Source organism: Bactrocera tryoni, chromosome 3 (genome assembly GCF_016617805.1).
Source record: "Bactrocera tryoni isolate S06 chromosome 3, CSIRO_BtryS06_freeze2, whole genome shotgun sequence".
NCBI classification, from domain to species: Eukaryota; Metazoa; Arthropoda; class Insecta; order Diptera; family Tephritidae; genus Bactrocera; species Bactrocera tryoni.
In genome coordinates, this window is record NC_052501.1 from 81,049,555 (window position 1) to 81,064,807 (window position 15,253).

The following is a 15,253-nucleotide window of genomic DNA, read 5'->3' on the forward strand; positions in this document are numbered from 1 at the left end:
AAGGACGTTGGACAGGCACCAGCACAGGGGGTGTCAGTGGCATATGAATTTCCTAGTACGAAGCGGAAATTGAAATGCTACTTGGAAAACGCTGCACGCTTTGAGCTGTGTTGTGTTTTCTTATGCTGAGTGAATGCCAAAGAAATTCGATTTGACAAGTCGGTTTGGTGAAATCGAGCGAGAGTCGCTGCAAGAAGTTGAGCGGAAAAGCAGTAGAGCGCCAGAGCAGTACAGTGACAACCGTGGTAGCAGCAGCAGCAGAAATTATATATGACTTGTGCTGGCGCTATTATATAGTAGAGGCGCATATATTTTTGTTGTTTCGCTTTGTGTGCTGTTTGGTGATACTTGGTCTAACGGTTATGTATAATACACGCCAAATTATGCAATATACTTACTGCACGTGTGAAAATCACTGATTGGCGAAAAGTTTGTGAAAAAAATTTATAAAAAAGTGAGAAAAATTTAAAAAGCGAAGAAATTGTGTGTAAAATTCTTGCTAGAAAAGTGTGTATAAGGGGTGTGTGTGAAAAGTGGTGAAAATGCTTTGGCAACGATAGGCAGTGAAAAAAATCGAATTTCACAGCGCTCGTTTGGCCTTCGGCGCGTTGAACGCGAGTGAAAACGCGTAATACTGATAGCAAGCGCAAATAATTGCAACAAAATCTGCAAAGAGTTGTTAAAAGAATTGCAACGAGTTGAAAATAAAATAAAAATTTCCCTAAAAGTCGCGAGTAAAATTTGTTTTATAGAAAATTTTAAGCAAGCAAAGCATCTGCCAGACTTTTCTTCAACGACCTCAAGCAGACAATTGTCATACAGGCAAGTGAGTATACATACAAACAGCACACACACAACAACAAACAGCACACACATACACCAATAAACAGCACAGACACACACCAACACACAGCACAGCATGTGTGCTGCTACCTTGAATGTGAGCATTAAGTTGACAGTTGCAGGAAGGTGGCTAAGAGAGAACAATAAAAATCACCAAGTGTAAGCTTGAAAAGCTGGCAAAAACAACAAGAACGCATGGTGATAATTTTAAGTATGCGATTTGATTGGATAAAACTGACTGTGGACACAAATAAAAGCAAGGATGATGCAAACACAATAACAACAAGTGTATGAGAAAAACGAAAATAGGAAAGCGTAGAATTTAGAATGAAATATATATGTATGTATGTGCATGGAGGAGCATTTTAAGCAGAAATAATTGAAATAAAATTTCAGCTTTGGTTATAAATTGGTTATTTATCGGTTATCATACACACATATTGATAGAAAATTTGACTTTTGGTTAAAAAAGGGGATATATATCGGTTATCACACACTCTCATTGAAACAAAATTAGAGTTTTCGTTAAGAAACAGTTATATATTGGTTATCATATACACATATTCAAATCGAAAATTCGAGTTTTCGTTATAAAATTTTAATAAATTGGTTATCACACACTCATATTGAAACCTATTTTGAGTTTTGGTTACAAATTGGTTATTTATGGGTTACCATACCCACATATTGATCCAAAATTTGAGTTTTGGTAATAAAATGTTTATACAATTCAAATTAAAAATTCGAGTTTTCGTTATACAATTTTTAAAAATTGGTTATCACACACTCATATGGAAACAAATTTTGAGTTTTGGTTATAATATGGTTATAAATTGCTTATCATACACAAATATTGAAACAAAATTTTGAGTTTTGGTTAAAAAAAGGGGATATGTATCGGTTATCACACACTCTTATTGAAACAAAATTAGAGTTTTGGTTATAAAATGGTTATAAATTGGTTATCATACACAAATATTGAAACAAAATTTTGAGTTTTTTTTTTAAAAGGGATATATGTATATCGGTTATCACACACTCTTATTGAAACAAAATTAGAGTTTTCGTTATAAAACGGTTATATATTGGTTATCACACACTCATATTGAAACAAATTTTGAGTTTTGGTTATAAAATGGTTATATATTGGTTAATATATCTGACAACGAATTAACATTTTTTTTGTAATTTTCTATAACAAAACTAACTCACTCGCAAGCCATAGCTAGTATGTGACTGCTTAAAAGCAGAGGAGGAGGAGAGGAGAATAAAAATAAGCGTATATATGTGTCTGAGCGCAAAGTCTGCCAAAGTCTACGCTAGGGTTTATTCAATATTGGCAAGATTATATAAAAATCATAAATATCATAGGCGCACGTAGCCGTACGTCTTCAAACAAACACACACATACAATTGTAATATAATACTACATATTTATTTATGTATTTGTGTGTGTATTTATATAAGGGTCTGCCAAGCTATTTCTGTGTCTCAAGTGCTTAGTAAAAATTTGCGTGCGCTTATTTTCGACATACATTTGTGGGTAGTTATGGAAATATTGGTCGAAAAGCACGTGGAAAGTGAATTTGGCTGCTTGACAAAATAATATAAATCTCAAAAGCAGAACTGCAGGGTTATTTTTGTAAAAGTATATATGTATGCATTTATAAACTATAGAATATTTTATTTGTGTAAATAAATATGGCATGCTGATTTTTTGGTATTTAATGGGAGCATACATGCTGCCATATAATTTCTTCGTTTCCTTTTTCTTTCGTAAAAAGGTTAACTGTGTTAAAATCAATAAATTCGAAGAAGGTTTTGGTGAAAATATGTGAAATTGTGCTGAAATTTTGCATGCGTCCTTTTTACTACAAAAAGTTGCTTATTTGCAGGAAATGTACGATATCGTTATAAAATATTATATAGCTGCCATACAAACTGAGCGATCAAAATCAAGTCCTTGTATGGAAAACTTTTTTATTTAAAGATGTATCTTCAAGAAATTTGGCACAGGTTTTTATCGTAGCCATTTCCACAATATTCGAAGAAATTTTTCAGATCAGACTACTATAGCGTATAGCTGCCATACAAACTGAATGACCAATACTAAGTGTTTGTATGGAAAATTGTTTTAGTTCTCATTATATCTCCACGAAACTCGGCATGTATTATTCTCCAAGGTAATGCCAGATACTGTGAAGAATTTGTTTGAATCGGCCTAACACAGCATATAGCTGCCATACAAACTGAATGATCAAAATGAAAAAAACGTCTTTTTATATACTTTTTATCTATAAGAAATGCAAGTAAGAATTGTATTATGGCTTAGGTGCACACAGAGTTAACAAATTTTTCTTGTTTTTTCATTTTTTTTTTATATTTTTAATTTTTATAAAATTAAGTAAACCTCAGTTGTTGCAATTAGTTAATTCCATTAATAATTTTAAAATATAAAATATGTACTCGAATTGCATTTCTTTAAAGAGTTTTATATCAATTTTCAAACAAGCCAACAATGGTTTCTTGAATCATTCCATTCATTAATTAATATTCCACAAATTTTTCCGCCCACCAAATAATAACAAAAGCTTTATTTTTGTATCATGCTGTTATTGTTGTCAATAAAATAAGCTCCTATCGCGCTTTTAAGTTTTAATAAAATCCCAATAAATTCCGTTTACTAAATGTGCCCAACGCAAGTCTCACCACACACTCCAATAGTAAGTTGGAACAAAAAAATATCTGAAATAAAAACTGAATAAATATATAGGCTTACGTGCGATATGCGTCCAAGTGATTGCATAAAATGTTCAATAAGTGCACAATTGCAGCATAAAAGCGCGTTAACAAAACAATGAGCAGTGTAATAAGCCAGCAAACAGAGCATAGCATTAGCGATACATGGCGTATGAGTAATATATTGTAGGCAACGTTGGAGATTAAATGGCAAAGTGCACATACGCCATGGCGCACAGGCGACAACATACATATGTACATGCCATATATATGTACCTATGTATGTATGTACTTACACATGTACTTAGTGCTGTTAGCATGAAGGCGCTCACACGTAGTTATTTGCGTGCGACCTTACACATGCAAATGCATATAATCGTATATACATATATGTATATATAGCTCAAAGCCATTGCCAGCTTTGTATGTACATATACTTGTATGTGCATAATGCAAAATGCGCAATGACATAGAAAAATGTTAACTGGCGACACTGACACTCAACTGAAATATGATATTGAGCAAAGCAAAGTGCAGAGGTTAAATATATAAATTAAAGCAAAATAAATAAAAATACGCCAAGCGGAAAACGAAAAGCCAAATAAAAAAGCGCACAAATGAAAATGAAAAAATACGAAAAATAAATGTTAGTTAATTGTAGTTCAAGTGCGGCGATTAGCAAACGATTTAGCAGCAAATTTGCTGGTCTTAATGATTTTGAACTTTGTGCTATAGAACTTAATTGAAGCGAGTGGCATGTATTGATGTGTGGAAAAAGTGAAAAAATAGGCTATTTGGCATTTAAACTGAAGAGTGCGAAAACTGCTTTAAAGGCTGGAAGCGGAGGTTTTTACAGAGTTTGTACTGAGGCTTACGTTAGAGTGTTTTTTACAGTCAAATTTCGAGCAGAGAGAGCAGACGTGTTCTATTAAGTGACTATGGCTGACCAAATTGCTGTGTAATATTGCTAGAAAATAATAAAAAAAAATTTTAAAAATTAAAAAAATTATAAAATATTTTAAAAATGTTTGCTTTAATAAAATTAATAACAAAATGTGTAATATAAATAATAATAATTTAATAAAATTATTTTTTGCGCTGTTGTCACTTATCTCTATGACTTATCACGAAATTATATGCGAGCAGTCTTATTCTATAACAACCCTCCAATCTCCAACATGCTTCGAAGGCTACTTGCTGCCAGCGAAGTGTTTTTTTATATTTTCTTTTTATATTGCGTCCTTGTCAATCATTGTGCGACGTGATAAGTGAAGACGACACAAATTTCTGTCAATTTGAAGAGCTTTTCGATTTGTATTAAAAAATGTGAAAAAATGAAAAAAAATGAAGAAGAGAAAATAAGTGTTCTATGATGCATGTCATTATTTATGACCTACAATAAGCACACAAATTCGCAAAAATATAATAATATGCTTATGAAGACGTTAGCAGAAAAATAAATGTCTCCTGTGAGATAATGAAATTTTATTTGCATGCCAAAGTGTGCGTCAACACGTCAATGTTTAGTGGGAATTCAAGATAAATTTAATAATCACGCACTTAAGCAAGCACTCTATCATTTCGAAGACATTCTATAATTTAAAGCATACCAATAGGCGCCTACGACGAATACGAACGCTTGTTTGCACACGTCACACAGTGACACAGATTCATTGTTACGCCTGAAAAGAAATAAATATAGTACGCTTGTGTGGCAGAGAATAAAAGTGGGAGAAAGAAAGAGCGAAAGTGACATTAATAACAGTCGGCTGTCAAGTTCGAATGGTTTTTGAAAGCTGTTATTGAAATATAAGTCAGCTGAAGATAAGGCCAGTTGGAATTGGGAACTAAAGGTGGCTTGTATTTATAGCGATAATGATTTATGATTTGAAATTGTCAAAGAAACCGTTTGAAAACTATCAATAACAACAAATAAATACAGATATGTAAAGAGTTATTTGTGGTTATTGTGATAATTTATTGAATTTATGGAACTTCAATTAATTTAGTCGCTGGTAATGGAGAATGCTCAGGAAAAAAAACATACATATACATATAAGTGAATAGTTACTTTTGGATTCTGAACATTATTTGAACTAGTGGAGCGTCGACATGTTTATTCTCTTACAGTAAGCAACGATAAATGAAACTACGGAGCTTGCTTTCTTCAGTTTTTTTTTATTTTGAACTTTTGGAACACTAACAAATGTAGTCTCTGGTCGTAGAGATCAATAAATGAAATTTCAACGGACCCCTTCTTCACCTTTTTACTGTGAAGAACTGCTTCTGGCTTCATAAAGTTATATTGAACTTATGAAACACTAATGAAATTGGTTTCTGGCAGTAGAGAGCGATAAACAAAATAACTGTGCACCCTTTCTTTAGTGTTTTTGTGTGAAGATCTACTTTTGGCTTTTAGAAAGCTATGTTGAACTTGTGGAACACTAACAAATTTGGTCTCTGGCAGTAGAGAACGATTAATGAAATTTCAATGGACCTTTTCATCAGCTTTTTTCTGTGAACAACTGCTTCTGACTTCCATAAAGTTTTACTGAACTTGTGGAACACTAACAAATTCGGTCTCTGGCAATAGAGATCGATAAGAGGCATTTCCATGGACCCTTTCTTCAGCTTTTTTCTGTGAATAACTGCTCCTGACTTCTATAAAGTTCTACTGAACTTGTGGAACACTAGAAAATTTTGTTTCTGATAAACGAAATTACTGTGTAGCCTTTTTTCAGTTTTTTATGTGAAGAACTACTTTTGACTCCCATAAAGTTTTATTGAAGTTATATAGTACTATCATTGAAATTACGGGCACCCTTCCTTAAGTTTCTTTGTGTGAAAAACAGTTTTTGGCTTTCAGGAAGCTATATTGAACTTGTGAAACACCAAGGAATATAGTCCCTGGCAGTAGAGAACGATAAATAAAATTAGCGTGACCGTTTCTTCAGTGTTTTCTCTTATTATTCTAAACAAGAAGTCCTATATTTTTATATCCCCATACTTAAAGATGAATCATATACTTTTGTTGAAGAAAACTGGAATAACATTTTATACTCTTTTGCTTCCAGATTATAAAATCACATTTTCGGGAGCAATGAGCTGTTGTATGGTTGTTAAAAGAAGACAAGGAAAAAAGATAGTTCAACGCTAAAATTTAGGAAACACTGCAAAAGATCAATAAGAAGACACTAGCCTGGATAAAAAAGATTGAGTAATTGATAAAATTTTGCAAGAAAAAAAGCGAAAAATAAAAAAGTTGATGCAAACATAAAGAAATATTTGTAGTTATTGTACATTGGTCTTCGTAAACCATACTAAAATTCGCGACACCGAAGAGGATAACACTTGTTGCAACAACTCGGCTTACCTCAAATAGAGGTAGACCAATACGGACAGCGAAAATACGCTAAAACCCATAAACTTTAGTTAAATATGGCTCAATACGGTGGTGGCGCACCAAACCCCTTCGGTGCTGGTGGCGGCTATGAACAGCAGCCTAGCTATGGCGGCGGTTATGGACAACAGATGGGCGGCTACGAACAAACTGGTGGAGGTTATGATCAAACAGGTGTAGGTTATGATCAAAGCGGTGCGGGCTACGATCAAAGTGGTGGCTATGGTAATCAGGGCATGGCTGGTAGTGCAGCTTATGGTGGTGGCATGCCGAATGCCGGTGGAGTGCCACAACAGCCTTATGGCATGGCAGCACGTCCAAGGGTCGACGTAGAGGCTACTGGTGAAGTGGATCCAACACTGTAGGTTTACTAAAATAGTTTGAGAAATGCTTTCAAATAAAATAAGATCTTGCTAACAGCTATCCGGAAGCCAAAGAGTCAACGCACAAAATACGCGGTCACTCTGATATTATCGAAATGCTTTTTGGGCCCACCGAACACGAACTCATACCGGTGAAGGCCTTTTATTTCTTCTTCTTTGCCGCTTTTGGTTCACTGTTTCCACTGATGGGTGTCTACTTCAAACAGATGGGTATGAATCCGGGGCAGTGCGGTATATTGATTGGTATGCGTCCATTTGTGGAGTTCTTGTCGGCACCCTTCTGGGGTTCCTATGCGGATCGGTGAGTACAGTTTGTTGTGTGGCTGTGATTTATTTCATATGAGTTAACAATGCATTTATAGCTGCCGTCAAGGCAAAAAGTTGTTGCTGGCCTCACTCGCATGTTGGGTGCTATTTACTATACCTTTGAGCTTCATCAAACCAGAGGCTGTGAATTGCATCGAACGCAAGAATGAAACCGATTTCGTTTTGACTTTGACACGCACGAAGCGTGATCTCTCCGCATATGACATGAGCGACATGAATAAGGACGATGTGGAGAGTTATCATTCTCAAGCGCATTTACATGACGCGTTAACAATGCCAGCAAGCGAAGCGATGGAGGAATCGCATAGAAGGTGAGTGCATGCGGAGTGGAAAATCGCTGGTTTAAGGTAACGAAGCACTACTAATCGCTTCTGCGGCCCATATTTATTGTTCTTGTGATTCCAAAAGAACTGTCAACTCAAGTATAATTCTCTTTACTTCCCTTTAGACGCAAACGTTCATTGATACCACGCATTGATGCCGGCATCTCACCCATACACATCAACTTTGTCAGCAATTACGATGACAAACAGCATCGTGACTATGTTAGCCCTATATTCTCCTCGATGGTTTATCGCACACCCGACATTCAAAAGGCTTTTTTCCTGCTCTTACTTGTCATACTTATTGGTGAGTTCTTCAGCGCTCCCGCCATTACGCTCGCTGACTCAGCTGTCATCACATTGCTGGGCGACGATGCTGATAAGTATGGTCATCAGCGCATGTTCGGCTCACTCGGCTGGGGTATTTCTATGTTCATTGTCGGTATTGTGCTCGATCACTCGACACGTTTCTCGCATCATCCCTGCGGTGCCGGGCACATGGAGAAGAACTATAACATCTGCTTTGCCATCTTTTCGATATTGATGACTTGCGCTATTGTATCGGCGTCGAAGATCACTTTCAAATATGATCCCATCGACATCGAACAGCCCGTTGAGAACCCGGATGCCACCGCTAACAAACAGGCGGAGGATGAGAGCATGGCTGAGCTGGCTGCACAGCTGAATTTGCCTACGTTGGCCATGGGTAGTGGTACGGCGGCGGTCGGCAAGGCACCACCGGCCGCTGTGGGCGCACAGTCGACAATGTTTGCACAGACGACTAAGGAAATGCCCGAATGGTTGACTGTGTTGACGCACTTCAAAGATATGAAAACTATTTCGTTTCTATTTGTCGCCTGGTTTATGGGTTTCGGCATTGGACTGATATTTACCTTCCTCTTTTGGCATCTACAAGACTACGGCGGCACTCCAACGCTTTTCGGTGTTGCCTCTGTGATTAATCACGTATCCGAGATCTTTGCCTACTTCTACAGCTTTCGTTTCATTACACAAATCGGTCATATAAAGGTGTTATGCCTGGGCTTAATCGGCAATGTGCTGCGATTTTTGTACATCTCATATGCGACCAATCCGTGGATGGTGTTACCGTTCGAGCTGATGCAGGGCGTAACACATGCTGCCGTATGGGCCGCTTCCTGTTCGTACATAGCGCACAGCACACCCAAACATCTGAGAGCTTCAGCACAGGGCGTACTGCAGGGTATACATCATGGTTTGGGACGCGGTTGTGGCGCCATTATTGGTGGCATGTTTGTCACATACTACGGCACTACGAAAACATTCCGCGGTTATGGCCTGGCTTGCCTCGTCGTCTTGGGTGTTTTCATTTTCGTGAATTTCTATCGTAAAGATCAGGGCTTCATCTCGGATTTGCCAGCAACGGAGGATCCGCGTCAGGTAAGTTCATTACTGCTGGCGTATAGCACAGATTGTAGTACAAGCTCGTTCAAATTACAGGTAGCGGAAGAGACCTCACATCTGGCGCCACATGGTGTACCCAGTAATCCAATACCGCGTGCACTCTCCAATGCACGTCTGAATGAGATGAATCCAAATGGTGGCACTGGCAATAGTTACGGCACCTACCAGACTTCGGGCGGTAATCTGGACATACCTGGCGCTAATCCACACAACCCATTCGCGCAATAAATTGGACAAAGTAAAATTTGGATAAGACGGGAAAATAGTTGAATTGGCTGAAGTGTGAGCATGGTGTAAGAGTGAGAGGAGAATATTTTTAGATGATTTTGCATTTACATATGTCTTCGTAGATCTTTTTTTTGGTATGAGTTTCATGAACAGTTTTGATCAGATCTATTTGTATAGTTTATACATACATACGTAAGTATATTGGTAGAATAATATTGTTAACAAGTCTAATCGTATAATTAATAAGAGACCGTATTTGTAGTGGAGGGCGATTACCTGGTTATTATTATTCAACTATTATAATTACTTCTTGCATTAGGTTTTAAGTAAAAAATTTCGTATTATCAATAACAGTGTTACTAAACTTATTAATATTTTGATTATACATAAATTACCAGTTACAATCAATTAATGTAATCATTATCCTTACCATTTTCATAATTTTTCATACTATTATTACAATTTTTGGAATGCCATACAATTACTTTTAACTATTTATTTTTATTAAAACCAATATTCTCCTTAGGTAAAGTATTGTTAATCTGGTAATGATTACTATTACCACCATTACCGTTTGATTACACCAATTTATTATTTTTATATAAAAAACATTACCAATAAAGGTATAAATGCAATTACACTACATATAATTATTTTGCATTACTGCGCAGCAATGTACATATTTTTTAATTATTTATTTTTGATTAAAACTTTTACTAAGTAAAGTATTATTATTATAATCATTAACACTGCATTGCACGAACTTGCTATCATTATTATTAGTTCAAGACTATTACCAGTAATATGTATAATTAAAATTACATTACATATAATTATTTCTTCATTACTGTTCACTAACGTACTATTTTAACTACTGATGTTTTTTTTTTAAAACAGGTTTCTTACAAAAGCAAAGTATTGCTAATCTTGTAATGATTACTTTTATAATTACTACCAATACTATTGGATTACACCAATTTATTATCATTATTATTGGTTCAAGACTATTACCAAATTATTTATAATTAAAATTACATTACATGTAACTAGTTTTTCATTACAGCTGTATTTATTGAAGTATTTTTGTCTGGCAACGGTTAATATTACCACCGCATTCTACCAATTTATTATTATTAGTTCCAAACCATTATCAGTACATGTATAATTAAAATTACATTACAATTACATTACAATTACATTACACATAATTACTTTTTCATTCCTGTTCAGTATTGTAGATATTATGTGAAATTTTTGATTTTAGTAAAAGCATTATTCTTACGCAAGTAGAGCATTGCTAGTCCGGTAATGATTACTATTATATTACAACTATTACCACTGTATTACACCAATTTTGTGTTATTATTATTAGTTCTAAACCATTACCATTACATTACCATTACCATGTATAATTATAATCACAGTACATTTAATTACTTTTCCATTACAGCTCAGTATTGTAGAAATTTTGAAAAAATTTTATTTTTATTAAAACCAGTATTCTTACAAATGTAATAATTACATTGTTTAATTATAATTACATTACAAATAATTAATTTTTCATTACTGCTCAGTATTGTAACCATTTCGCAAAACTTTTATTTTTGTTAAAACTAGTCATCTTACAAAGGTAATCATTACCAATACTAATCTGGTAATGATTACCATTACTAGTCTGGTAATCATTACTATCAATTTCTAAATATTTTATAAATTTTCGCTCTCTGCTATTTCTTAAGTGTTACATATAAAAACTAACTGTCCTTTCGTTACACCGTTAGTTAATAAAGTGAGCGGAAACGCAACACAAAAATAGCTGTATTATATTTAATAGTAAATTTTACATTTCATTAAAAAAAAGTTAGCAAAATACAATTCTAGATGTGTTTATTATAATTACAACTTTATTGAACTGTTCAGAAATATATTAATATGAAAAACTATAAACTTTAGATATGAAATGAGTTAAACGAAAATACTACATATTTGAAGAGTAAGATATAAAAAAAATAAAATAAATAAACGACAAAAGCATAAAAAAACACTAAAAAATATTAAACATAAAATTGTGTAATTAAACAAAGAGAACGCAAACATGGTAATGAAAAACAATCAACTTGAATGGGCAGCAATACAATAGCAACAAAAACCAGCTCAGTGTAGAATTTGTAACGAATAGAAAGTAGAAAAGAAATACGAAAAATATACAAAAACAAACAAGCATACAGTTGTAAAGGGAAATGAAAAGTGAATACGAAAAAAATATTACAGTAAACATATCTTGGAGGGCGGCCTGCATTAGCAAAAAAAAATTATATATTTTTTGTTGTAATGCGAAGTAATTGGCGACATAGAAATTTTATAAAACTCACAAAAAATAATTATTGAAATTATTTACCGCGTTTTATTGCATGTTTAAGAAATTTTATTAATTTTTAATGCGACTCTGTGTGAGATTTCCTGATGATATATTTTTTGCACACACCTAAGCTACAAAGAAATGTTAAAATATATATTTTTAAATACACAGCAGTAGTGTAGACGCAGTTAATATTATATATATATATATTTGCACATACATATACATACATATATTAAGTAATTAAAAATCTCAAGATTATATCAAATTAATACAAGTACATAAGTAAGGGCGCAGCAAAATGACATTGAAGAGTGCCGAGGAAAAATGAGGTAATGACAACTATGAATAACGGTAAATTGTTGAGCTGACACTGGCACTCAAAATGTAATTAAGTAAAGTGACAGGCTAATTACCAATAAATAGCCAAATACAGCTATGAATTACATGAGAAATTACTATAAATTATTTTAAATTATTCTATAAAACTTAAAACTGTGGCAACATGGCATGCTGAAGGTAATATTTTGTTGCAATAAAACTCAGGAATTGATAAGAATCTTAAATATTGTGAATTAGAATCATTTTAAAAAGTTTGATTACAATTATTTAATAGCCAAATGCTTTATTGACAATTTATTTCTCGATTTAATTAGTTTAAATATTTTAATAAAATATTGTTGTTATGTAATCAATTATATTAATTTTTAGTAAATAATTATAACGTAACTAGCAAAACAAGCGAAAAATGGCGTAAGAAAAAGTTGCGTGCAATCTCCACTGCTTTAATAGTGAAAGCTCCACTAGGAATTTTAAAGAGCTTTATCAAAAGTTTGCTAGGTAGGGTGAAGCATATTATATGAAGAATGTACATAAGACACATAAGAAGTGCTAAATAAGCAAAGCTTTATGAAAAGTTATAACTAAGTTGCTCTCTTGATTGAACAGTGAAAGCTCCGCTTGAAATTTTAATTTAAAGTGTAAGCTCATCAAAGATTTTGTTAGACAGAGCAAATATATTGTATGTAGAAACACTAAATACCAAAATAGAAGTGAAAGCTTGGTGAAAGTATTCAGAGATGAACGAAGATGTGACAGTGGCGGTTAAAAGTAAAAATTTGAAGTGAAAGCTTTAATTTTTATGTCACTAATTTCCGTGTAGCGAAGCATATTGTATGAAGAATGTGCGTAAGAAATGCTAAATAAGCAAAGCTTCATAAAAGTTGTAACCAAGTTGCTCTTCTGACTTAACAGTGAATGCTTCACTTGGAATTCTGTTTTTAGGTGAAAGCTTAACAAATTTTTGTTAGGCGGAGTAAATAAATTGTATGCAAAAACGGTAAACACCAAATTAAAAGTGAAAGCTCGGTGAAAGTATATCTTTGAATACGAAGATATAGCAGTGACGACTAAAACTACAAATTTTAAAGTGAAAGCTTTAATCTTTATGTCACTAATTTGTATGGAAAACATTTATTTTTCAACAATACAAAAAAAACAGCAATTATAAGAAGACTTTTCAAATTCATAGGAGCTTTCATGCAAGCTTCAGAAAGGAAGTGGCAATAGAAAGTATTTTGGTTCATAAAAATTAACGAAGATGTAACAGTGATGGTTAAAAATAAAATTTTTAAAGTGAAAGCTTTAATTTTTATGTCACTAATTTAGATGAATTATGTAACCAATTTGAATCGAAAAATTATTTATTACTTTTTTATATTTTTTTTAACAATAAAATAAAGAAACAGCAAATGTAAGAAGTAAATTTTATGCAAAAATGCTAAATACCAAATTCCAAGTGAAAGCTCAAAAAACTGAAGCATTCAAAAATGAAGGAAGATAGAACAGTGACGGTTTAAAATAAAAACTATCAAGAGAAAGCTTTAATCTTTACCAGCAAATGTTAAAAGAGTTTTCAAATTCATGGGAGCTTTCATGTAAGCTTAAGAAAGGTGGTAGTTAGTAGTAGAAGGCATTGTAGTTAGCTACTAGAGTTTAACACGGTGACGGTTAAAAGTAGAATTATTAAGTGAAAGCTTTAAACTTTAACAGCAAATGAGAAGAAAAGTTTTCAAATTCATGTGAGCTTTCATGAAAGCTTATGAAAGTAGAGTTCATCACACGAAATGAAACGCGATTTTAAGTTTCCATGAAGTCATGAAAGCTTCAATAAAGCTCTTAAAATGCAAATGAAAGCTCAATGTATTTTTAGTGAGAATGATGTATAAATAATAAATAAATATATATGCGCTAGCGGAAGAAGTGAACAAAATGTAGCGTGCACGTGTACTTGTATGCACATACATACGTCATATAATGAAATTTTTTTGGTTGCAATGCTTTTTTCACATCACAATCATATCATTTTAGCAATAAAGTAAATATACAGCTATGTTGCAAGACAAAGTGTTTAAATGTTGCAAACAAATAAATATGTACGTAGCTAAAGAAATGTGTAAGGTATAAAGAAGAGTAAAACAAATTTAAGTATACCGTTAAAATATTGAATTGGAATAAATCATATGCAAGAAAATCAATGAGAAGCAGCAGTAATATACCTAAATGTTGTACCTTGGTAAAAATATAAAAAAAAATAAAAATAATTAAACAAATTAAAAAACATAAAGTAAAAAAATTAAAATTAAAATAAAAAGTTATAAGAATTGAAAAAGTGTATGGTTTAATATTACTAATAGTTTTGGAAGACAGCTGATTTTGAAAATTTTTTGGAAAAAATAATTGGCTGACGGCAAAAAATCTTTAAAATTTATTTATTGCTAATTTTTAAGATAACAACAAAAAATATAGAACACTTTTGAACGAATGATATTATTGAAATCCGCCTCATTGATCAATCAATCGCTACATACATAAGTTATATACAAAACTACACTGAAAAAAATTAGCGAAAATACAAGAAATTATTTAGAACAACCATATATATATACACATATACATTTATAGCGATAAAAAAATAAAGAAATAATTGTGCTGTAGTTGTAAATATGGCAAAATAGCTGGGCGAAGGCATGAGAAAAGAATAGAGACAAGAATTTAGTTTTGAGTTATGAGTTCACTTTGAGTTTTGTGGCACTTTTAGTTGTTTGCTGTGAGAGAGAGGCAGATGTAGGCATATCCAGTAAGAGAGAAAGACAACGGGCGAGATGTTGTGTAAAAAGATTAAAAAATAGTAAGTGAAAGAGAATAG

At 33.1% G+C, this 15,253-nt stretch overlaps 1 protein-coding gene across 2 annotated transcripts; it reads left to right on the forward strand.

The window, feature by feature from the left end:
- Positions 1-220: 220 nt before the first annotated feature.
- On the forward strand, positions 221-11,728 carry LOC120770532 (major facilitator superfamily domain-containing protein 6). 2 transcript variants are annotated; one of them, XR_005704939.1, is made up of 7 exons: positions 221-826; positions 6,657-7,343; positions 7,403-7,666; positions 7,728-8,003; positions 8,141-9,434; positions 9,495-9,751; positions 9,809-11,728. XR_005704939.1 is itself a non-coding variant. In XM_040098084.1 (6 exons), the coding sequence occupies exons 2-6, from the start codon at positions 7,021-7,023 to the stop codon at positions 9,684-9,686; spliced, it is 2,349 nt and encodes a 782-aa protein (XP_039954018.1). In that variant the 5' UTR covers positions 221-826; positions 6,657-7,020; the 3' UTR covers positions 9,687-11,728. The 2 variants fall into 2 exon arrangements, 1 of the variants encoding a protein (XP_039954018.1); XM_040098084.1 differs by having other exon boundaries at positions 9,495-11,728.
- Positions 11,729-15,253: the final 3,525 nt, after the last annotated feature.

Bases quoted from the DNA above. Each gene is read 5' to 3' on its own strand.
- LOC120770532 (XM_040098084.1), top strand. From the start codon at position 7,021: ATGGCTCAATACGGTGGTGGCGCACCAAACCCCTTCGGTGCTGGTGGC. The intron at 7,344-7,402 runs GTAGGTTTACTA...TCTTGCTAACAG, and splicing joins GGTGAAGTGGATCCAACACT to CTATCCGGAAGCCAAAGAGT. The intron at 8,004-8,140 runs GTGAGTGCATGC...ACTTCCCTTTAG, and splicing joins ATGGAGGAATCGCATAGAAG to ACGCAAACGTTCATTGATAC.